The sequence below is a fragment of the Moschus berezovskii genome, chromosome 2 (genome assembly GCF_049115385.1).
Source record: "Moschus berezovskii isolate FMDL1 chromosome 2, NW_MosBer_1.0, whole genome shotgun sequence".
NCBI lineage: Eukaryota > Metazoa > Chordata > Mammalia > Artiodactyla > Moschidae > Moschus > Moschus berezovskii.
Window position 1 is genome coordinate 108,246,555 of NC_142461.1, and position 24,872 is coordinate 108,271,426.

The window sequence follows — 24,872 nt, forward strand, 5'->3', positions numbered from 1 at the left end:
AAAAAGAATAGAAGGATCTATATATAAAATTACCAAAAAGAAAAATTGTTAAGTCTTCCAAGTAAGCATCACACACCAAATAGTTATCATATACTCAAGGAAATTTATCAGAAATTAGTAAAAATTTTTCTAAATATCTAACACAGAATCTTCTCCATTTCCCATTTTTATGCCATTGCTATTATTAAGGGTTTTTTCCCTTAAGAATATCTGATGACTCTGCAACTGATGCTTAGAAATTCAGTATACAAATTCCTGCTTCCCCTATTATCAATTATATATTTTATCCAAAAAATAAATAAACTGAAGTCAAATCCTTTATAATAGTGATAAAAATTGGTTTTATTGTATTTTCCATAGATAGAAATAAGGTTTTTGGTGAAAATTTTCATTGCAAAGACAATCTACAATTGAATCGGTAACAAACAAAATTTAACTTTAAATGAGTCACGTATTCTGCATCTGAAACTCAATTTCATAAACATTCAAGATTAGTGAATTTTGGTAGGAAAAAAAGACTAACAGAAAGGAAAAAGACACCTTTTTAACATAGAGCAACTTAGAGGTTTTTTTTTTTTCAATTTCTTTGGGAAAACAAACAGTATAGTTACTTTTTAAAAAGTCTTTTAAGGAAGACTTCAGTGTTTCAAATCAAGTAGACTTCAGACTAAAATATATTTTTAAATTTGCCAAGAAATTGAAGTGTTAAAAATAGTCTTATTTATTTAATTTCATGTTTAAGGAAACATTTGACAGATAAGTTAACAAAATGCAAAAAAAGATGTTTACCTGCATTTTTATATAATAAATTCTAGATCTATAAAAAATTTCCTGGTTTTACACAAAGGCCAACTTTTGACCTTCATTGATCCATTTCTATGTTAAAAAAATACAGTATCAAATCTTTCTCCCTCCCCCCCAAAAAACTAGAAGAAATATTTTAAATTGTGAGTGTGTGAATGTAACTATGCATATTCTCAAGTGTATAAAGCACACAAACATCACTTTACTGGAAAAATTATTTTCATCATACTGTAAACTTCTCTTCCTCTACATCTGGACCTTTCAAAATAGTCTTTGGTATTACTAGTTATTGTGCTTTGAAATGGAAACTAAAGGGATTTCTGCAGCAGTGCTACAGACATTTTAAGATATAAATAAGAAAAAAAAGCACTTGGAATAAGTTACAATTAGCTGCTTTTGCATAATTTTCAAAAACTACAGTGTATGCCTAGTCACAGTTTTATGAGAAAGAATATCTCCTTTTTCAACTCCTTAATTTTAAGGAACACTTAATCATTTTGGTTAAAAATCCATTTTTGGAGTGAGTCTGATGGATTGCATGTCACTAAGTTTGGATGCTCTCCACTTGCTGAAAGGCACATTTTAAAGAATGGATTATACAGAAGTTGGTCCTAGAATAAAAAGAAATAAAACAGACATTAACTTTCAAGACTCAGAGTTAACTGAGAAATATAAAAACACTTCAAGGTCTCATGGAAGCTTAAGGTAGACTTAACAGAATAAATACATACCATTCTTAACTTTTAATCTTTCTAAGATCTACTGTGTCTGATAAAATCTTGGTTTTTGGTGTAGGCAACGCAATTTATGCCACCAATGTTCAATTCAAAGAAGGTGGTATATAAATGTTATAATATTACACAAAACAATGTGCAGGTAAGAATTGCAAGGTTCCAGCTAAGCTTTAAAACATATGCTTAAAAACAGGGGAAAAAAAACCACCTTTCACATATTCCCTCAATTCTAGATTTATGAAAAAGTACAAAAATTGGGGAGGAAAGTATCAGTTTAGGTAAGAAAAGTATGACTGTCACAAGAAGCATTATAAGAAACTCCAGAAAAACAAATATGAACAACTATTGTTAATAATCCACAGAAAGCTGATCTGCATAAATCATGCTCTAAGATATTTTACAACCATTCTGCTCTAAGAGTATTTAATTCATTGATACCTTCTTTCTTAACATAGGGTAGAGATACATAATGACAAAGTTAACAAAGACAGAGAAATTCTGATGGATAACATTAATGTACTGTTTCATATATTTTCCCAGATAAGCAATAGAGCTACTCAGAATAATTATATAAAGGGGTGAATTAACTGCACTGAGGTACCTTCTGGATCTCCCATATCTGTTCTCCAGTGGCAACTGTTTTGTGACCTTTGTAGGCACATGTCTTCAGCTGAACAACACCTTGCACAGCATGAAGACATAATTCCTTCTGGATGTTATGCCGAATTTCATGTTGGGCAGAATATTCAAAGTACTGTGAAAGGAAGAATGCTGTTATTGACAAAAGCACCCTATATCCTCAGTTGCAAAACTGCCAGCAAAAAAAAAAAAATCAGCAACTCACTGAACAACAGGTATCATAATTACAAACCGAGTTTGGGGAACAGAAAAGATTATGTCCTTTCTCCAGGCTATCACCAATAGTTACTTTATTAGAAGGTACTATCTTCCTCTCCATGTCAGAAATTGGATGCTATCATGTAGGATGGAGGCTAGAATAGGTATGCCACAGAAAAGAGCCTGGAAACGTTCAGCAAGCCCATCATTCCTTTTTCTCCCCACAAGTGTTCCTTCCCTCATCTCAATTAATAGTACTTTCATTTAAACTTCTGCTGCTGCTGCTAAGTCACTTCAGTATGTCCGACTCTGTAGTATTTAAACATGATGCTCTTGGGAATTCCCTGATGGTCCAGTGGAATTCCCTGATGGTCCAGTGGTTAGGCACTTTCACTGCAGTGGCCCAGGCTAAGTCCCTGGCTGGGGAATTAGGATCCTGCAACCCTCATGCCACGGCCAAAAAAGGGGGGTGGGCAGTTTTTCATGCCTCATTTCCCATGCCTGTAAAAGGTAATTTAATAGCTCCTCAGTTCAGTTCAGTTCAGTTCAGTCGCTCAGTCGTGTCCGACTCTCCGCGACCCCATGAATCACAGCACGCCAGGCCACCCTGTCCATCACCATCTCCCAGAGTACACTCAAACTCATGTCCACAGAGTCGGTGATGCCATCCAGCCATCTCATTCTCCGTCGTCCCCTTCTCCTCCTGCCCCCAACCTTTCCCAGCATCAGAGTCTTTTCTAGTGAGTCAACTCTTCGCATGAGGTGGCCAAAGTGTTGCAGTTTCAGCTTTAGCATCAGTCCTTCCAATGAACACCCAGGATTGATCTCCTTTAGAATAGACTGGTTGGATCTCCTTGCAGTCCAAGGGACTCTCAAGAGTCTTCTCTAGCACCACAGTTCAAAAGCATCAATTTTTCGGCGGTCAGCCTTCTTCACAGTCCAACTCTCACATCCATACATGACCACGGGAAAAACCCTAGCCTTGACTAGACGGACCTTTGTTGGCAAAGTAATGTCTCTGCTTTTTAATATGCTGTCTAGGTTGGTCATAACTTTCCTTCCAAGGAGTAAGCATCTTTTAATTTCATGGCTGCAATCAGCATCTGCAGTGATTTTGGAGCCCAAAAAAATAAAGTCTGACACTGTTTCCACTGTTTTCCCATCTATTTCCCATGAAGTGATGGGACCAGATGCCATGATCTTAGTTTTCTGAATGTTGAGCTTCAAGCCAACCTTTTCACTCTCCTCTTTCACTTTCATCAAGAGGCTTTAGAGTTCCTCTTCACTTTCTGCCATAAGGGTGGTGTCATCTGCATATCTGAGTTTATTGATATTTCTCCCGGCAATCTTGATTCCAGCTTGTGCTTCTTCCAGCCCAGCGTTCCTCATGATGTACTCTGCATATAAGTTAAATAAGCAAGGTGACAATATACAGCCTTGACGTACTCCTTTTCCTATTTGGAACCAGTCTCTTGTTCCATGTCCAGTTCTGACTGTTGCTTCCTGACCTGCATACAGGTTTCTCAAGAGGCAGGTCAGGTGGTCTGGTATTCCCATCTCTTTCAGAATGTTCCACAGTTTATTGTGATCCACACAATCAAAGGCTTTGGCATAGTCAATGAAGCAGAAATAGATGTTTTTCTGGAACTCTCCTGCTTTCTCCATGATCCAGTGGATGTTGGCAATTTGATCTCTGGTGCCTCTGCCTTTTCTAAAACCTGTTTGAACATCTGGGTGTTCACGGTTCACATATTGCTGAAGCCTGGCTTGGAGAATTTTGAGCATGCCTTTACTAGCGTGTGAGATGAGTGCAACTGTGCAGTAGTTTGAGCATTCTTTGGCATTGCCTTTCTTTGGGATTGGAATGAAGACTGACCTTTTCCAGTCCTGTGGCCACTGCTGAGTTTTCCAAATTTGCTGGCATATTGAGTGCAGCATCACAGCATCATCTTTCAAGATTTGAAATAGCTCAACTGGAATTCCATCACCTCCACTAGCTTTATTCGTAGTGATGCTTTCTAAGGCCCACTTGACTTCACATTCCAAGATGTCTGGCTCTAGGTCAGTGATCATGTTATCGTGACTATCTTGGTCGTGAAGATCTTTTTTGTACAGTTCTTCTGTGTATTCTTGCCACCTCTTCTTAATATCTTCTGCTTCTGTTAGGTCCATACCATTTCTGTCCTTTATCGAGCCCATCTTTGCATGAAATGTTCCCTTGGAATCTCTAATTTTCTTGAAGAGATCTCTTGTTTTTTCTATTCTGTTGTTTTCCTCTATTTCTTTGCATTGATCGCTGAGGAAGGCTTTCTTATCTCTCCTTGCTATTCTTTGGAACTCTGCATTCAGATGCTTATATCTTTCCTTTTCTCCTTTGCTTTTCACTTCTCTTCTTTTCACAGCTATTTGTAAGGCCTCCTCAGACAGCCATTTTGCTTTTTTGCATTTCTTTTCCATGGGGATGGTCTTGGTCCCTGTCTCCTGTACAATGTCACGAACCTCCATCCAGAGTTCATCAGGCACTCTATCTATCAGATCTAGTCCCTTAAATCTATTTCTCACTTTCACTGTATAATCATAAGGGATTTGATTTAGGTCATATCTGAATGGTCTAGTGGTTTTCCCTACTTTCTTCAATTTAAGTCTGAATTTGGCAATAAGGAGTTCATGATCTGAGCCACAGTCAGCTCCTGGTCTTGTTTTTGCTAACTGTCTAGAGCTTCTCCATCTTTGGCTGCAAAGAATATAATCAATCTGATTTCGGTGTTGACCATCTGGTGATGTCCATGTATAGAGTCTTCTCTTGTGTTGTTGGAAGAGGGTGTTTGCTATGACCAGTGCGTTCTCTTGACAAAACTCTATTAGCCTTTGCCCTGCTTCATTCCGTGCTCCAAGGCCAAATCTGCCTGTTACTCCAGGTTTTCTTGACTTCCTACTTCCTTCCTTCCTAATGAAAAGGACATCTTTTTTGGGTGTTAGTTCTAAAAGGTCTTGTAGGTCTTCATAGAACCGTTCAACTTCGGCTTCTTCAGCGTTACTGGTTGGGGCATAGGCCTGGATTACTGTAATACTGAATGGTTTGCCTTGGAAACGAACAGAAATCATTCTGTCATTTTTAAGATTGCATCCAAGTACTGCATTTCGGAATCTTTTGTTGACCATGATGGCTACTCCATTTCTTCTAAGGGATTCCTGCCCACAGTAGTAGATATAATAGCTCCTAGGTGGCGCTAATGGCAAAGAACCCACCTGCCAATGCAGGAGAGGTAAGAGACATGGTTCTATCTCTGGGTCTGGAAAGGGCATGGCAACCCACTTCAGTATTCTTGCCTGGAGAATCCCACAGACAGAGGAGTCTGGTGGGCTACAGTCCATAGGGTCATAAATAGTTGGACACAACTAAAGCTACTTAGCACAAAAGTGCACACATAGGGTTATGACTATAAATGGTTTAATATGTGTAAAACATTTAGACCAGTAACTGCATGTGGTAAGCATTCATTTCTAGCTATTGTTACTATTATTGATGCTTCTGTCTCTCCACATATCCAATTAATTAGCTCCTTCAGTCAGTTCAGTTCAGTCGCTCAGTCGTGTCCAACTCTTTGTGACCCCATGAATCACAGCACGCCAGGCCTCCCTGTCCATCACCAACTCGCGGAGTTCACTCAAACTCATGTCCATCGAGTCGGTGATGCCATCCAGCCATCTCCTTCTCTGTCGTCCCCGTCTCCTCCCGCCCCCAATCCTTCCCAGCATCAGAGTCTTTTCCAGTGAATCGTCCTCTCAGATGCTATCATCCTACCCATCCTTACTTCCACACCCTCATTTCTCTTGTTCAGGCACTCAAAATCTCTACTGCAACACCTCCACACATACCTCCAACTTCTGCTCCTATAACACAATCCAATCTGCTGCCAGTCTGTCTTTTGTAACATAGATTTGATCCCCTGCATTCCCTGCTTAAGTGAATCACTGCTGTTGCTAAGATAAGGCCCCTACCTCTTTTTTTTTTTTTTGTTTGCTTGTAATTTTGTTTATTTCTTGTTAATTACCAAGAATTTAAAAGGCCCCCAGATTGCCGGTTCCTCTGACTGTAGGAGTTGCTTCATTTGGCTCTGCCAGGACTCTGATCTGGGGGCTCACACCTGGCCTCAGGTGTGGTTTGAGCAAAGAATCTGGAAAGAATCTGGAAAGAGGCTCAGTAGACCCACTTCTCTGCCGTATTAACAAGCCACCCCCGCCCCCCTACCCCTGACACACACCGCTGCAGCAGGCAGAGGCGATGGGAGCAGGCTCCTAATTGCTGCGGCATGCCTGGGCAACCATTGCTTTCTTGGATATCAGCAGAAGCCACGGAGTATAATAGGAGAGATCACTGCTGACTGGGGTCTGATCATCTCTGGAGCATATCGGGCTGCTGATCTAAAGTAAGCCTTGATGTCTGAAGCGCAGAAGGACTTCTTCCAGAATTGGAAAGAGAAGCTTGGAAGGAAACTTGAATGGCAGCTTCTGTAATGTTAAGGCCCCTACCTCTTAACTGGTGTGTGAGACCGTCCACTTTCAGTCTTACATCAACCACTGGCCCAGCTATGCACTCTGTTCCTTTCACACAGTTCTACCAAAGCAGGTCACGTGTATCCACAACCCCAAGACTTTGCTTTACAGTGCTCTCCCTGGAATACCTCCCTGGATGCTTTTCTGCCTAGCTAACTCCCTTTGATGCTTCAAAAGCCAACTCCAATATTACCTTCCTTCTTTAGTTTTCGCTGAACTTGTCCTGTACACAAACCTACCCTCTCCTCAGGGTTCCCAGAGTCATCAGAGGCAACTTCCACAGCACTCTATTAGAATTATGGCGTAATTCACTGACTTCACTGTAGACCAAAGTCAGGCAGTGTATCTAGTAATGACATCCATTATAAATCAAATATTTCATAATGTTGACATTCCAAAGAGAAAATGAGTGAACATAATTGATTTTCAATAGGGAAGTAATTAGTCTTAGCACTAATATTTATTGAGCCCTTATTATGTGCAAGGCAGGGACTGTTTTAAACCCTTTACGTGTATTAGAGTAGGCACTCCACAAACATTAGCTGAATTAATCTTGAGTTCCCCTGGCCTTAGCCTCATGCTTAATTTATCTCCTTCCACAAATATAATATCAGTCATTTTTATAACTGATAGTTCTTTAGATGGAGACTGAAAGCTCTTCAGATGGAAAGAAAGAAGACTTCCTTTCTTCAGATTGAAAGAAAATGGGTTTAGATCAGGAAAACAACATTCTGGCTGTGCTTTAAAAAAGATAAACTTTAGGACCTCAATGATGATGAGAAAGGCTGACCAGTACTTTACGTCACTCATAATATTTTTTTAAAAAACATTAAAAGGGAAGTTATAAGGAATGGAAAATAGTTGAAGATACTTAGCCAAAGGGTATGTAGTTAGCTAGCTGAGAACACTGGAGAGACTTTAACTTAGAACCAGGACAAAAGCACCGGAAGAGAAAGGGCAAGAAGGCCTTGTGTAACAAAGTGGTAACGGATTAAACTGCACTCTGCACTACACCAGTATTTAGTCAATTTAGTCACATAATAAAAATACTTATTTCTCACTTGGCATATTCAAATACCACTACAATGGAGTTTTCTGCTACAAAAAAATATTATCTGTCAAGAGAGTAGAAGGAAGCCTGAGGAAATGACCGAATTAGATGATATCTCAGAAACATTTACCACTTAAGGAACCAGAATTCCTAAACTAGTTTAAATGCAGTGCTTGACTGAAAATAACTTTTAAAGGAAATAAATCAAAATAAAATCAATGGCCATGTCAGGGCAATAGAAGCCAGTTATCTTCTTAAAATATAAACCAGAAAATATTATTGTTCCACTCAAAATCCTCAGGTGGCTTCTGTCACACTTGGAATTAAATCCATGTTCTTAACGTGGCCAGCAAAGAGCTATATGACCAGGCCCCTAATCCATGTCTCTGACCTCATTTTCCACCCTCTTCCTGGACCACTCTACTCCGGCCACACTGGCTTTGTGCCCGCTCCATTTACCTGCCACTGGGCCGCTGGCTTTGGGTCCCTCTTCCAAGATGCTCTCTTCCTAGGCCATGGTTCCTCTCCCAACTCCTTCAGGCCTCCAGGCTAAGGTCACCTTCTCAGAGGTCTTCCTGAACCTCCAAAAATAACTAACCCCAACACACACATTATTTTCCTATCCTATTTTATTTTTATTTATACCTAAAATTACATATTTTTTTTTCCTTTCCTTTTAGAATACAAGCTTCACAAGACAGAGACTTGGTCTTCTTCACTGCTATAAGGGTGTCAGTTACATTATGCTGCTGCTGCTGCTAAGTCACTTCAGTCGTGTCCGACTCTGTGTGACCCATAGACGGCAGCCCACCAGGCTCCCCCGTCCCTGGGATTCTCCAGGCAAGAACACTGGAGTGGGTTGCCATTTCCTTCTCCAATGCATGAAAGAGAAAAGTGAAGTGAAGGCGCTCACTCGTATCCGACTCTTCGCAACCCCATGGACTGCAGCCTACCAGGCTCCTCCATCCATGGGATTTTCCACGCAAGAGCACTGGAGTGGGGTGCCATTGCTTTCTCCGAGTTACATTATAGACTCTGTCAAACAAATACTTGTTGAAAGAATATGTGAATTATTTAACCATTCCAAAATTTCTAAAAGATGCCCCGATGCTATTTATAATTTTAAAATTATTTTAGAGACAGAACTATAAAAATATCTTTATGGCAATGATAGGAGAAAAACAGAACAGTGTATAAAATATATCTTCAGTTTTTATGGTAAAATAGATGTAATGCTATAGGAAGCCTGAAATAAATCTATAAATATTTACACTTAGTGGTAAAGAACCTGCCTACCAATGCAGGAGACAAGAGACGTGGGTTGATCACAAGATTGGGAAGGTACCCTGAAAAAGGAAATGGCAACCCACTTCAGTATTCTTTCCTGGAAAATTCAATGGATAGAGAAGCCTGGCAACTGCAGTCCGTGGGGTCGTGAAACAGTCAGACACAACTGAGCACGCACACACACATTTAACGGTAATAGTTTTACAAATGAGGAAATATTTCTCATTGCTCCAAACCTTAATTTTTACTTGGATAGTCCCGTGTTATTTCCAAAAGAAGGCAACTATTCGTATAATTATTTTTTCTTTTAAAATATGGTGTGTAGGGAAATTTCAAAATAGGAATATATAAACCCATACATCGATGTATATGTACATACATGTACATCTGTATGTGTCTGTGTGTATCTCCATCCTATTTCAGAACTGTACCTAACCATCAAGCAATGGATCCTATTCACTACCTATAGCTTTTGGGCATCAGCATCATCTGCTTTCAGTAAGTAGATTGATTGGTTTGGATGAGTAAGCATTGGAACTGGATTAAACTGAGGCTGAGTAGAAAAAACATGGAAGTATATGGACCAGGAGATAAACTGGCCCTTTCCTCTTAAAACTGATATCATCAACATCCCATCCTGTTAACACAGGGCATCATGAGTATTCATTAATAATACCATGAAAATCCTCTATGCACATCTTGGACTCTATATTCCAAAACACTTGCAGTCTTAGCCTTCCCCAAAAGACATACCAGCTCCTCTCCGTAGGACAATCTGTTCTCACTCCCACCAGCTATTTCACTAACCCTTATGTGTAGCTTTCAAAAAAAAGTTCCCAAATGTCACCTTTCCCAGGCAAATGTATGGACACCCTAATTCAGATGCCCTCCTCCATACCCCCAGAGCACTCTGAAAGCTTTATCCCAGACCTTACCATCCTGACTATAAATGCCAGTTTTGAAACAGTGATTTCCTGAAGGAGCTGGAATCTAAATTGCTTAAACCCAGCAGCGTACCTGGTATGCAGGGGTCACTAAGTGAATTTGTTGAATTAACAACGGAGAGAAAGAGTCTAATCTTCCAGGAATTAACTTGTAAAAGGCAAGAAAAGGAAGCTAAAACCTAGAAATAATATTTTAATATGTTCTCTATCCATAGTGACATATGACATTTTAGTCTTAACTAGTAAAACATGAAAGGGTAGAAACAAGCAGAGATGTCACCAATCAAGGAGAATCAAGAACATACATATTTAAAAAAAAATCTGTTGAGATAATATTGTGGCCCACAAAAGTACAGTATGAACATGATGTTATTTGCTGTCTAATCCAGTTAAGTATAGCCTTTATGTATAATTTAGCAAAATCACCATGCTAATAGTCATGCAACCTTAAAGCTTCACACAGAAGATCCTGTTTTTTGTGTTTTTTTTTTTTTAATTTCAGATGGCATTATTCTATTATATTCTCATTTGCCTTTCTACTGAATGGGTAAGAAACCTCAAATTGTTTCCAGAAATAGAGTGACAATCAAAATAAAGTACTCTGCAACTTTCAATATTAATTGCCAAACTTACTCTAAAAGTATTTCACATACCAGTTTACCTGACATGAAATTGATTTATGGGTTCTGAAAGACATGCAAGAACTTACTTCTGGTTGCAGGTACTAAAGAGAAGGCAGGATTTTTCATGCAGTGCTCACCTGATTTCCCCCAAGTCCATGACACGTATATAGAATCAATGGTTTGCCTCCTTGGTTATTCTCTCCAACATCCAGACATAGAGGCTGACCAACACTTTTAATCTAAAGGGAAATTTTCAAGTTATAAATTTTTAAAAAATCTATGTGGTATATATATATTTTCTCAACTAATTTCTGAAAGTGGTGTTAATGTAAAAATCTCAAAAGCAATAAACCAGAAAGTATTACAGCAATTTTTCTTGAACCACATAAATATTGGTGGCAAAGAGTATACCAAGTAAAAAGGAACAGGAAAATACTCACATATCCAGATATAACAGGATTAAGGTCTGGCACATACACTTCTGGATAAATATTGTTCAGATACCATGTAAAATTTTTACACTGAAGGCGGTGCTTTATTTCAAATCTTTTTGAAAGATCACCAAATGATTTCTGGAGGAAGATGAAAAGTGAAGGGGAATGCTTAATTAAAACAGCACTGATAAAGTACTTCAAATGCTATTATTTGTATTTACATTTAGGTCTTTTTTTAAAAAAAAAAATTCTGGGCCAAAATGTAATATGAAATTTAACTACAGTCACCATTCATTCAGGCAACAAGTACCTGGCTGCTCACTTTTGGCTTCAAAGAGAATCAAGGACCACTGCAGTGCTGACCTTGTGCTATTTTATTCTTCCTTTGTGCCATAAACCTCTTTCATGGGACAGAGATCCTAAATGAAATGCTAAAAGCAAAAAAGGTAGTGGGGACATTCGAAATGTATCCTAGTTTTATACACTAAAGTGGTCTATAATGTGAGGTGTGAGAAACAGCGCCAATGTACAATGTAATTTGTATCTCTTCTCCAGTTAAGACCACAAAAATAATAATAATTTTTATACTTTGGGAATATTTTTTTCTAGTTTTAAGGGTGCTACTTACTCCTAACAGTATCTCTTAATGATACCCTAACAAAAACAATGTTTTAGTAGAAAAAGTCAAGTTTTTAATCAACTGTATTTTATTTCCCTTTATCTTATTTAAAAAGGAGTAAGACAATATTTTTTAAAAGCACTTCTAAATTGAAAAGGTATTTGATATAGGCAAAATTTTAAAGAAAAGTCATGAGTATCTAGATATGTGAAAAAGTAAATACTAAAGCTTATCAGTTCAATGAACAAAAATATTTTCTGTGCCAACTTCAATGTTTTGAATCCAGGGGTCTTAGCAAAAGGTAGGAAACTCTAAAGGACTTCTGGGTAGCTTATATATTTTATCATGTAGGTCTATTTGCCCCAGGTAAAAATGGGTTTTCTGGGTCACTTGCCACTTTGTGGGTGACAAGAAATCATAAGCTGTATGTGGTATCCACTCTCCTGCTTAGCCAAGTACCTTGTACAGTATACAAACTGCCCCACTTGTGTCAGTGGCCCCACGTGAAGGGCTAGCAATCCAGTCCAGTAGTGCTCTGATTTTGCTTGGTACTGACATGTTATAGGGAGATACCAGAGACCAGAGAAAAAGACAAATGAGGTAACCAGATCTTTATGACACACGAGGTGTTGATGCCCTTTAATTCCCAATATATACTTCCTTACAAACCGGCACAGTTTCTTACAAAGAATTGGATGCCATTTACCAAAGCATGTCCTTAAACTTTTTAGTCTAGTTTAGTTACCACATCCAATATTGAAACTGTTGGGACTCAATTCTAAATGCATTAGGCATGATGATTCTACAGAGCTTTTATCTAGGAAAGGTCAATAACAACCATAGTGCCATGCATTTGTTAGCACTTATTTTCTTATTTCACAGCTGTTTTGGGAGACAGGTAAGTATTTTATATCAAGACAGGGAAGGAGAGAGAAGAAATGTGATGGAGCATACACTCCATGTCTGGCCAACCTGCCAATCACCCTATAAAATACCATGACCATTTAATAGTCTCAAGGGGCTTTGCTAAAGTCACCTTTCCAGAAAGTAGTGGAGCCAGAACTAGAAACAAAAAAGCTTGATATCTTGGTTCATGCTGCCACATCAGACACTCTCTCTCTAATTCAAAATGCCACTTCGCACCTTGATTCAGGAGTTAATCACATCACCTAAAACCAGTTGAAAGCAGTTCCACTTTATCTTATTTTCATTAAGTAAAATATTGAACCAAAGCAGTCACAAAAACTAAATATCTTTCATGTTAAAAAAAAGTAACATCGAGTAGAATGCCTCAATTTAAAAAATTATTTATTTTTAATTGGAAGAAATTGCTTTACAATATTGCATTGGTTTCTGCTATATATTGCCTCAGGTTTTAAATGCAGTTTACTTGACTTTAAAAAAAAAAAAAGAGTAGGGAGAGAAAACTGGCATCAGTATGTTATATATTTTTGAGTTAAAAAGACCAGCTTCAAAAATAATTTCTTAAAAAATGTTTTGTACTTGGGTTGACTCAAACAAGTCCAAGGACATGTGAACGTGCTGTGGATTTTTATTGTAATTGTTTAGTTCTAACTTACTTGTTTAACAATTTTTGCTGCATCTGTGTTTCTCCTATAAAATATTTCCTTGTATTCATCCATCCAGACTTCTGCAAGGCGAACTTGGTTGCGAGCAATCACCTGAGTGCCTTTTGGGAAGGTATGAGGGCTTTTGCTGCGAAAAACATGTCCAACAACAGAGCAAGGCATAATCTCCAACTGCCCACCACATTGCCATACCTGATAATTAATGATATTTGTTTAAATTTACAGTATTTTAGGAAAACCAAAGTGTTGCTTTTAAGTTCACCTTTAAGATACTAATAAAAACAAGAGATTTATTACAGCTTTACAAACAGCTTTCTCTGTTCTCTCTCTTTACAGCTTTCTCTGTTCTCTCTCTTTACAGCTTTCTCTGTTCTCTCTCTTTACAGCTTTCTCTGTTCCCTGCCAATTCAACTTAAGTTCTCAAAGAACTATCATTAGGCAGTACAGACACTAGAGACAAAAAAAGTAAACATATTTTCAGAAATTACCTTAACAAAATAGTGATTTCAGATCACTCATAAAAATAAACTCTGAAATTTCTTTCTTTTTTTTTTTTGGTCAAAAAATATGCAAGATATCTAGTATCCACAGAAGACCAATGGCTCTTCTGCATTTGACTTCCACAGCAGATTTGGAGTAAATGGGCCCAAACTCTACCTCTTGTACATTCAATTTTGTGATCAAGAAAACAATTCCATACAGTCATTATTCCCAAGCACAACCTATTGAACTTTGTCATTATATATATATTTTAAAATATCATGCCATTTAAAAGGGTCAAAAAGCCTTATTTGCTTTAATTCTAAATAAAATGGCAAATTGCTAAATCAGTACCTGCTCACTTAGATGTCTTGACAATCTGTTCTGCCATAAATAAAAAATCTAAACATCATGTTTAATAGTATGTGCTAATATTAGGGCAGTGATCACATTCTCTCTTTTAAGCAAGTAAGAAAGCTTAGTGATGTGTTCAGTTCGACTGTGCTTGAGATCCAACATGTGCTGGGGGCTGGGAATACTCAAATGAATAAAACAAGACCCTTGCCCTTAAGCCGCTCAAACTTGGCTAAGATAATCATTGCCATTATGTGATGAAACCAGAGCCAAAATTTAAAACTTCCAACCGTTAGTTCAGTTCTTTTTCTACTACCTTCAAGCTGAAGTGATGAGAAATGAATGACAAAGCTATTGAAGTAAATGAAATCAAATACATACATGTAGAGATCTAAAACCTTTGTTTTATTTCTCATATTAACTTTTAATATGTATAGAAAAAAAGCTCATCTAGTCCAAAGGGTTAAATTCAATGTTCTTTAAAATTATATGTAAATGTTTTTCCATTCTGACTCCCCTGATAGTCAACCAATTTCCTGAAGCACTAGATTTAATTATATTTATCTTGGCTGGAATTCAGTAGCTACAAGTGCATTAATTGGTGTTAGTGCCTGGACACAAGCATTTAACTGATTCCTTTTGTTACACTGGCAGCAATGAATAAATATATTAAGCTACATTTTAAAAGAAAATATATTGATTCTAAAATTTCTAACAGTTTATGAAAGCACAAAAAGTAAAGACTACATACATCTATGATAATCTGTTTCAGCCAACTAGAAATATATGTTTCATTGTTTAGTATGTGAGCTATATTTATAAACTTACTCTGAAAGACATTTCTATATTTTCACCTCCCCAAATTTCCATTTCTTCATCATAAGTTCCAATATATTCAAAATAGTCTTTTGATATGGAAAAAAGGCCTCCTGCAAAAGTGGGTGTTCTGAAAAATAATCCATTGTCAAACTTTGTTATACAACCAAACAAGAAGAAAAGAACTATTTTAAGAGCAACTGAATCAAATTTACAAATAAAGAGAGATCACAACTTCAAGTCTTTATACAGATTAATAAAAACTAAAAACACAATCTCCAAAGTCAAGTTCTGGGGGATAGGAAGGAACTATGGTAGGTAGCCTTCCCTAGCAGAGCAAAATTATTTTGTCTTTTAACTAAACTTAAAGATTCTTAAGTAATAATTATAAGGAAGACAGAGTAAGAGCTCACTTAATTCTGCTTCCTACTAGGTAACTGTGTATACCAAGTCCATAAATAAATTACTTTTTTATTCCTTCCATACAGAACATTCTTTACTTTTATTAGTGTGAATCACCTTGGTGGAAATTACTGTAAAAAACAAAGAATGCATAGACATTCAAACAACTGACTATATATAAGACTTTGAGAGCAGTCCTCTTACTTGATTGGATAAGTCTCATCCTTCCTTCTTTGCTTCTCATGATCGGGAAGTGTTTCCCAGCCAAATGAAAGGCTCCAGTCAAAATTCCCACGGTTATGGTTACTTCCATAAGGAGAAGGTTTGTTGAATTCAAACGTGTTCAGATCTATGGATGCAATATCTGGGCTCACGACAGCAGTGTAGTTCTCAGCTATTCTGGCCAACAAAGGTTCTAACCAACCATAGAAACACTCACCTGGAAAGAATACAACTTTAATTAATTCAACAAAAACACTCCAGGTTTGTTTGTTTGTTTGTTTGTTTTTGTATTTTTGGAGAGAGTTTGCAGAGAAATGAGAATATGAAGGCAATGGCAACCCACTCCAGTGTTCTTGCCTGGAGAATCCCAGGGGCGGGGTAGCCTGGTGGGCTGCCGTCTATGGGGTCGCACAGAGTCGGACGCGACTGAAGCGACTTAGCAGCAGCAGCAGCAAGTCATTAGTATTATTTTGAACATTTATATAAAGGAGATTTCTTAAAGGTTTCTTGTAATGAGATAAGGGTAGGATAAAAAAAAAATACGGCAAGATTAAGCATACTTGAGAGTCCCTTGGACTGCAAGGAGATCCAACCAGTCCATTCTAAAGGAGATCAGTCCTGGGTGTTCATTGGAAGGACTGATGCTAAAGCTGAAACTCTAATACTTTGGCCAGCTCATGCAACGAGTTGACTCACTGGAAAAGAGTCTGATACTAGGAGGGATTGGGGGTAGGAGGAGACGGGGACGACAGAGAATGAGATGGCTGGATGGCATCACTGACTCGATGAACATGAGTTTGAGTGAACTCCGGGAGTTGGTGATGGACAGGGAGGCCTGGCGTGCTGTGGTTCATGGGGTCGCAAAGAGTCGGACACGACTGAGTGACTGAACTGAACTGAAGGAGTGACTTTGCAGGGGAGGGAGTGACATTTTTTTAACCTTAGAATGGATGTAAAATGATACTTATATATTTAAGTTTCACACTGTGTAGTTCTCTTTCAAATGGACTATGAATCAAGGGTGACTTTTTGCTGCCGTCTATGGGGTCGCACAGAGTCGGACACGACTGAAGCGACTTAGCAGCAGCAGCAGCAGCAGCAGCTCCAAAAATATTCTGATTTACTTAAACTTGTCTCCCAGAGTAAGATATAGAAATGGAAATCATTTCTCTGACAAGGTTGTAGGAGAAAATAAGTAAAGGAATCAGAATATTCTGATTTTAGCAATTGGAAAAGAACCATTCAAACCAACTCAGCACTAATGAAAGGGGATGAAGGAGTGGCACAAAAGGTTGGATTCTAGCCCCAGGCCAGGCTCTCACATCATGCACAGACTTCAGGAGATGTGGCATGTGCAGTCCTACTCAGGACTTTCCATCATCCAGCCGTTGGCTGTCATGGCCCAGGAGGATCCTCAGACAAATCTGCCTGGAGGGGAAGAATGCCCAGTGTGATATTACTGTAATTTTGGAATAGGAGAAGGAATACTGAAGAAGGGGCCATTTCCTTTTGAAAACACCTCTCGTGGATTACCTTTAGACTTTTCTTAAATGCCTGGTATTGAGAGAATACTGGATGTGAAAGTTATAAAGAGACTCAAGCAAATCCAAAAGCCCTTCTGTAACAATTAGTGTATGCTCAAAACCATTTGCTTGGTCAAACAGCACCTGAGGGCTGGCCAATCCAAAGCTAAACACTCATACAAAGAGTAAAACTCAGGAAGCCTGGAGCTCGAGGGACTACATGACATTTGAGTAATACCTATGGTGAACATTAAACATTGACTCTAAAGACAGTCTTCAGGTAATGTATTTACAACCATTGACGCTGGAGAAAAAATTAAAATACAAAGAAAAAAACCCAGCAGCAATGAAAACAAACAAAAACTAACAACATTCAAGGGAAAGACACAGGAAGCTATGAAGGGACACCTCTCATTTGGCACAAGAAGGACTTTATGAATCTTTGAAGGGGAAAGAAAAGAACTGAAATATAAAAAGTAAAAGTGTGAGGACTGGGACAAAGTTTAAATGATAGAGTTGACCACACACACAAACAAAATTTTCACTCACTTTAAAGTGCAATAATCAAGAATTATAAGGAAAAACATTTTTTTTTTTTTTTAATACAAAACAAGCATCTGAAAAACTGTCCCAGGCATGGATAACTCACTGGGGAAGTTGGTCACTGGAAGACACAAAGTTAAAGAACCTCAAATACAAAGGAGGTAAGATCTTTGAATAAGTGAAAGGAATTTTCTACCCAGAGCTATAATCTGCTTGCGCTATCATTGCTATAATCACCAGTTGGGAGCGATGTTAAAGAAAATGCTATTAGACATTTAAAGAAAAGGTTTCCTTACCTTTTGAATTAGAGGGAGGGAGAGGGAGAACGTTACAATTGTGTTTCTCTATACATACTTACAGTGAGCATCTAAAAATGTGAGCGTTTCAGCTGTTGCTACTGTTGCTCCTAGCAACCTTGCAGTGATCAGACCTTTTCTCTCTTTTTGTCTGACTATTTTTACAATAGAAAATTGTTTTATATATTCCTCTAGTTTATCATGCAAGTACTCTGTAAGAGAAAAAAATCAAGATTAACTCATTTCTAAGCTTATTTCACATGTAACATGAAAGCTAACAAAGAAAGCACAAGGCAATGATTCCTCTATGTGTATAATCTTAACAGCTGTACACATCCACCTATTAAGATAAAAAATATTATATCCTTAACTCTACTGAAAAAATTACATATACAAATCTTAACTTTTGGATGATTATAATTCATGACATTATAACACATAGTCATCCTGTCCATATTATATCAATAAATGCAATGTGTTTGGGAGGAGTGAGAGACTTCAAATGGAATAGACCCCAGGAGTTAAGAACACTCATTTAGAGGCCAGAGAAAAGAGACAAAGGAAAGAAAGAGAATGAATTTGGCCAAAAAAATATTGGATTCTCTTTTTAAAATTTCTTAAATTCTTTTTTAAATTGGTATTTAAATCTGGAAATTTATAGAAAAATGCAAAGTCTCAAAAAAATTCTCTGATATTTAGCCAGTGGTCAAAATAACTTTAAGACCAAAATCTTGACAAAAATACAAGTAGAAAAATGCAGGGCTACAGTAGTTTGGGAATATTTCTACAAAGAGTCAGCAAATAAATTTTGAAAGCTCTAGAGTCTCCTGACACAGATTTTTTCCAATAAAAATATGAAGGAAGAAAAGGGCATGCAAATCAGTAATGAGGCTATAAGCAGGGAAAATCTGAGTTATGGGTGTATAATTTAAGACACTCAATATTCCTATTTGGATGACATACATACTAAGCAAGAGTTAAAATAATAGGTAAAAGAAACAAACGTCAGTCAAGTCACTCAAATGTTGTCCATATTTTTAAACAACTTCTTAAGCCTGTTTTTTCACATTAAATTCTTGACTCTTCATTGAAAATATCATGTAGTTCTTCATGTGGCCTCCTGGGCCATCACACAGGCTCAAAAAGACTTGGGAATATTGAGAATGCCAGCAAGCCTCCTGGGTAGATGTTTGCTTCTGACAGATTTCAGAAGCAATTGGAGGTGACTTTGACTTTATCTGTAATTATGTATATTTTTAAATTCTCCTGTGGTGCAGAAAGAATAGTTGCTTATTTAAAGCTTAAACATTCATGAAGGAGGTAAGAGTCCAGGAATAACATTTGGGGAAAAGTAAGTGTTAGGCAAACATTACTATCTCAGAGTAACAGATTAACTTTTTTAACACCTTCTAGATCCAACCAGTCCATTCTAAAGGAGATCAATCCTGGGTGTTCACTGGAAGGACTGATGCTAAAGCTGAAACTCCAATACTTTGGCCACCTCATGCGACGAGTTGACTCATTGGAAAAGACTCTGATGCTGGGAAGGATTGGGGGCAGGAGGAGAAGGGGACGACAGAGAATAAGATGGCTGGATGGCATCACTGACTCGATGGACATGAGTTTGAGTGAACTCCGGGAGTTGGTGATGGACAGGGAAGCCTGGCATGCTGTGATTCATGGGGTCGCAAAGAGTCGGACACGACCGAGCGACTGAACTGAACTGAACTAAAGTACCTCAAAATTAATTCTCTGAAAGACAACTAGGATTGCAATTTGTCTTAAAAAAATAATCATAGATATTTCTGCTTTAATGATAGATTCACAAAGCAGAATCTTATGAAAAAGAAACATTTCAAATATCTTTACGGGAATCAATTTTTTAAATGGAGTCACTACAGAGAGTCCTTCAATAAACCCTCTCACTGTTCACAAGAAATTTTATTCACCCACAACTTCTGAATTTCCTGTAAATTCTTACCTGCCTTTTAAATTTAACCCCTATCCACACTCCTAATTTTATGAATTTAAAAACACAAAACCATGAGTCAAATTTCCTGGGTTTGATTTATAGCACCATTACTTTTAGCTACGTGACCTTGGGCAAGTTATTTTACTTTTCTGTACTTCACTTTATTTACCTATAAAATGAGAATAATAGGATTTACCCTCATAGGGGATTGTTGGGAGGATACTATGAAAGACTAGTTATACAAATGAAACATTTAAGACAGGGACTAACTAGCACATTGGGCTTTCCTGGTGGCTCAGACAGTAAAGAATCCACCTACAATGAAGGAGACTCAGGTTTTATCCCTGGGACAGAAGATCCCCTAGAGAAGGAAATGGCAATCCACTCCAGTATTCTTGCCTGGGAAATCCTATGAACAGAGAGAAGCCTGGTGAGCTATAGCCCATGGGGTCACAAAGTGTTGGACACAACTTAGCAACTAAACAACAACAAAACCAGCATGTGGAAATGTTCATTATATTTTGTTTGGTATCACTGGGTTTTAGCTATCTGTTAATTGATAACCCACATATTCATGCTTTTCCATCAAGCAAATTGAAGTCAGGGACTATGGTTTCTACTTCACAAGCTCCTTTACAGTAACAAGGGATACATTTTTCACAGTGGGTACTCCTTGGATAGCTCTCTGACTGAATTCAATAAGACAATCACACTACTATGCAAAGATAGCCCTTTGTCAAGAAAACTTTTCCAAATCTATTGTTGATTGCTATAAAGAATTACAAAAAATATATATTCAGACACTTTAACCAAATAGCCCTGCCATTCCAGACTAATCTAAAGATATAATTCAAAAAAAGGAAAATAACATAAGCACAAGGGTATCACAATATCATGTTATAGTAAAACTAAGGGGTAAACAAACTGTATGGTTAAGCAAAACATATCTGGTTCATTACTGTCATTAAAAGTAAGTATTGAAGGTAACCGAAACAGGCTAATAACAATGTGATATGAAAATGTCAGATTTCAAAACGGGATTTCTTTCATGGATATAATTATATAAACATTATATATTTATTTAGATAGTGATTAGGAAAGAACAGATTAAAATGGTTGAAACAGAAAGATTATAAATGGATATCATCCTTTATTCTGATTTCCTTTCATTCTATTAATCTTGCTGTGCAATTAAATAATATATTACTTTCAACTGAAGGCTTACTAGATGTAGCCTTACTATGTCCCTGTTGTCCCACTGCTTCAAAAATGAACAAAATAAAAATTATCTGAGAAAAGAGTTCAAGAAACCAAAGCAAAAGATTTCTAAAATAAAGTTCCGAATTTTTCTTTTTTTTACATAAAACACACAAGAGGTCTGCAGAACTTAATCAGATATCACTTAAAAATCCATGGACTTTGGTCCAAATAGATACAAAGAATTAGAAAAATACAGAACAAATCAAGCAGTAAATAAACCAACGGATTACAATCAGATGGTGAAGCAACCTGGCTCAGAGGATTAAAGATTCAAATCAGAAATCTGGACATAATGCAACTTGAATCCAGGGAACTTGAACAATAAAACTTCTCTATTTGGTGGATAGGTTTTATAGCTAAGTCAAAGATCTCTGATGATGAGCAATCCTATTCCATCTAGATACTAATTTAGCTCAATAATATAACCTCTATGCACTTGGGCTATTTTATTTTGAAACCATAGGGATGTCTAGAATTGTATGTAGAAATATTTAAATACCAAGTTAATAATTTTGTGCTTTATTCAATTACTACCATGTATAAAATCTGGATATATCTTATAATTAATTGATGACATAAGACATAATAGGCAACTTTTTCCCCCCTCATGGTCTATAGTAACGGGAAAAAAAGTGAAAATGTTAGTGGCTCAGTCATGTCCAACTCTTCAACATAATGGACTGTAGCCCACCAGGCTCCTCTGTCCATTGAATTCTCCAGGCATGAATACTGGAGTGGGTGGGTAACCATTCCTTTCTCCAGGGGATCTTTCCAACCTAGGGGTCAAACCCAGGCCTCCTGAATTGCAGGCAGATTCTTTACCATCTGGGCCACCAGGGTAAGCCCTATAAAGTAATGATTTACCTAATGATAGATGGTGCTTGAATTTGATGGAAGAATGCCATCATCATTTTATAGATAAGGAAACTGCTCACTAGTGTTTCCAAAAAGCTGGAATTTGAGTTTAAGAAATCTAGTTCCAACCTTGGGCTCATTCAGGAAAAAATTTTGCATTCATTGAAATAATCTGTACCTGTGTGATACCTAAAATATTTGTAATGTTTGAAAATTCAGCAAATTAGACTATTTGTCCAATTATCCTGTGAGTCCAACTAAAAACGTGTAACTTAGCAACTGACTATTGACTTGTAAACTGAAATGAAAATTCATTAATGATTTTAGTTAGCTTTGTAAGTGGTATTAGAATATTTAAAAGAACCAAAAATAAAACAGGATGTGGTAACTCCTCAATAATTTTTAACTACTCTTTTATATTATTTATTTATATTGATTCATCTAATCATTAAAACAACCCTAGGAGTTGTGTACTACTTATATATTTCTTCAATTCTAAACCATACAATTATATACTTTTTATAGTTAATAGTATATTAGTTTAATTGACTGTAAGGGTCTTTTTTTCTAATGATATGTAAACTAATAATGTATCTTACAATAAATGTGATGAAATATGACATTTTCCTCATTTTACAGACAGAAAAACTGAGTATAAGGGGGTTAAGTAACTTGCCCAAATTGCATAGCTTGTTAGGACCAGAAATGGGATTCAAACCAAGGCAGCCTAACTCAAGGCACAAGTATGTGCTCCTAATCATGTCTTTAAAAGAAAAAAACCTCACACTGAGGACTACAAAATTATAAATAATGGTGTTTCACACATTTATAAACTCCAAAATATCTGAATATGGACATCCTTGGATTCTCCTTCTACCCATCATACACAGCATCCAAGACACTATATTCAGGCTCTGAGGTGGCATACAGAGAGTTAATACAACCGAATAGACTTTGGACAACACCACATGGATTTACTCAGGAAATAATCTAATTTGCATGCGCTTTCTTACCATCCACACTAGCATCATCCACCAAAATGATCTCCTTCAGCAGTATGGCAGGTGAAGAATACAGCACACTGTGGACAGTTCTCAGCAGCGTGGACCACGCTTCATTGTGAAAAACTATTATGACACTGGTGGTAGGCAGGGGAGGACAGCGCTTAAATTTTTGTTCAATACATCTAGAAAAAGTCAAGAACGATAATGAATTTTATTACATTATTTCACAGCTATACCATTGCTAAAATTATCATTGTCTTGACCTTTAACACAGTAGAAATGCTGGTGCGTAGTTTATTTCTATGTAAGATGATCTTAATGCTATATAAAGGCAAACAGATCGAAACAAAAGTTTTACAAACAGACCACTCACCTAGAGATCATGTCCACTAATATTGATCACATGTCATGGATTAAAACATGCTATTGTAAGCTTTCTCAACAATATAACTTTAAATATAAATAACATTTTAAATAAGAAAAATAACCTAAAAGTGAGCCAAACTGTAAAATGGCAAATAAGTATAACTGCTCAAATTTAAAAAAAAGCAAGTTCTTTTCCTTTCATTGTAGAAATGATGCCTTTCTCTGAATATTTGTAATTTTTAACAATGCAACTTTATTATGTTAATATTCATCTTTTCAGAGATTATCTTAAATTAGATATTTGCTAAGTATGTAATATTTTCTAAGTTTAATCAATTTCCTTAACCTGTACCTGAACCAAAAGGGAAAAAAAATTCACTTTCAACAAAGTCTAATTCCTTATAATGATCATCAGAAGCAAAAAATTGTTAAGTACCTACCATATGTCACATGACTTGCTGTGTTAAAGATTTTGCTCCAGTAAGGAGAGAGACCCTAGGTGGTTTATGACTGATTAGTGATACTACTCATTTGCTAAAAAATATTAGTTATAAATAGATCTTGAATTCATTTTTATAGCAATGTCACCCTCAAGGGAAATAATCTTCATATGAACCCATTGGGATGTGGGTGGGTCTCTACAATCTCCAGCCTTTGAGGCCAGTCCCTCCCCAGCTGAGGTGAGGTGAGGATCGAATGAAATAACATATAGGAGAGGCCTCAAAACACAGTATTATCAGAAAGAGTGAACCTGGGACATGAAATATGTGTGGCTTATGGTAAAGATAAAATAACTGGATCTTTGATAACCATAAATGGTTGTACACTTTTAGAAAACGGACCATGAAACCCTCCCACACAGTCAAAAACCACTATAAATTGTGTGTGAACAATCAAACGGTGCTGGTCAAATTAAAAGATAGGGAAGTAAATCATTGTTGCTCGTGGAGATAAGAGCCCAGCACACTTCCGCTGCTCTGCCAGGGCCGATGGGAAACCAGAGCCCCCATGATGGTACTAGAGGCCTGGGAAAGTAGCCACTCTAAAAGAGATATTCTACAACTAGTTACTACTTTGATAGCCATACATCAGTATGAATGTGTTTCAGATCCTTTTTTGAGAGATCTTTAGTTGAAATATTTGTAGTGATGAAGAAATTAGATTAGGGGTAAAATATTGAGAGGGTGTCGATACCACTGAGTAGCAAAAGAGGAGGAAGGTTCCACATGAAAGTGACTTTGCTCTCTAGGACGGCCGTGATTTTAAGGTGTGACACATATGTACAGCCAGAAGAAAATAA

General features: G+C 37.1%; 1 protein-coding gene across 1 annotated transcript in view; it reads right to left on the reverse strand.

Annotated features, from left to right (window-relative positions):
- Positions 1-317: 317 nt before the first annotated feature.
- Positions 318-24,872, reverse strand: part of GALNT3 (polypeptide N-acetylgalactosaminyltransferase 3) — a 58,153-nt gene continuing 33,598 nt past the window's right edge. Inside the window, exons 3-11 of the mRNA XM_055397777.2 lie at positions 23,216-23,388; positions 18,178-18,327; positions 15,736-15,970; positions 15,142-15,259; positions 13,471-13,671; positions 11,278-11,409; positions 10,975-11,076; positions 2,140-2,292; positions 318-1,415 (exon numbers count right to left, since the gene is read on the reverse strand). Of these exons, the coding sequence (XP_055253752.1) occupies positions 1,293-1,415; positions 2,140-2,292; positions 10,975-11,076; positions 11,278-11,409; positions 13,471-13,671; positions 15,142-15,259; positions 15,736-15,970; positions 18,178-18,327; positions 23,216-23,388 (1,387 nt within the window). The 3' untranslated portion in view covers positions 318-1,292. The remainder of the gene's footprint in view (positions 1,416-2,139; positions 2,293-10,974; positions 11,077-11,277; positions 11,410-13,470; positions 13,672-15,141; positions 15,260-15,735; positions 15,971-18,177; positions 18,328-23,215; positions 23,389-24,872) is intronic.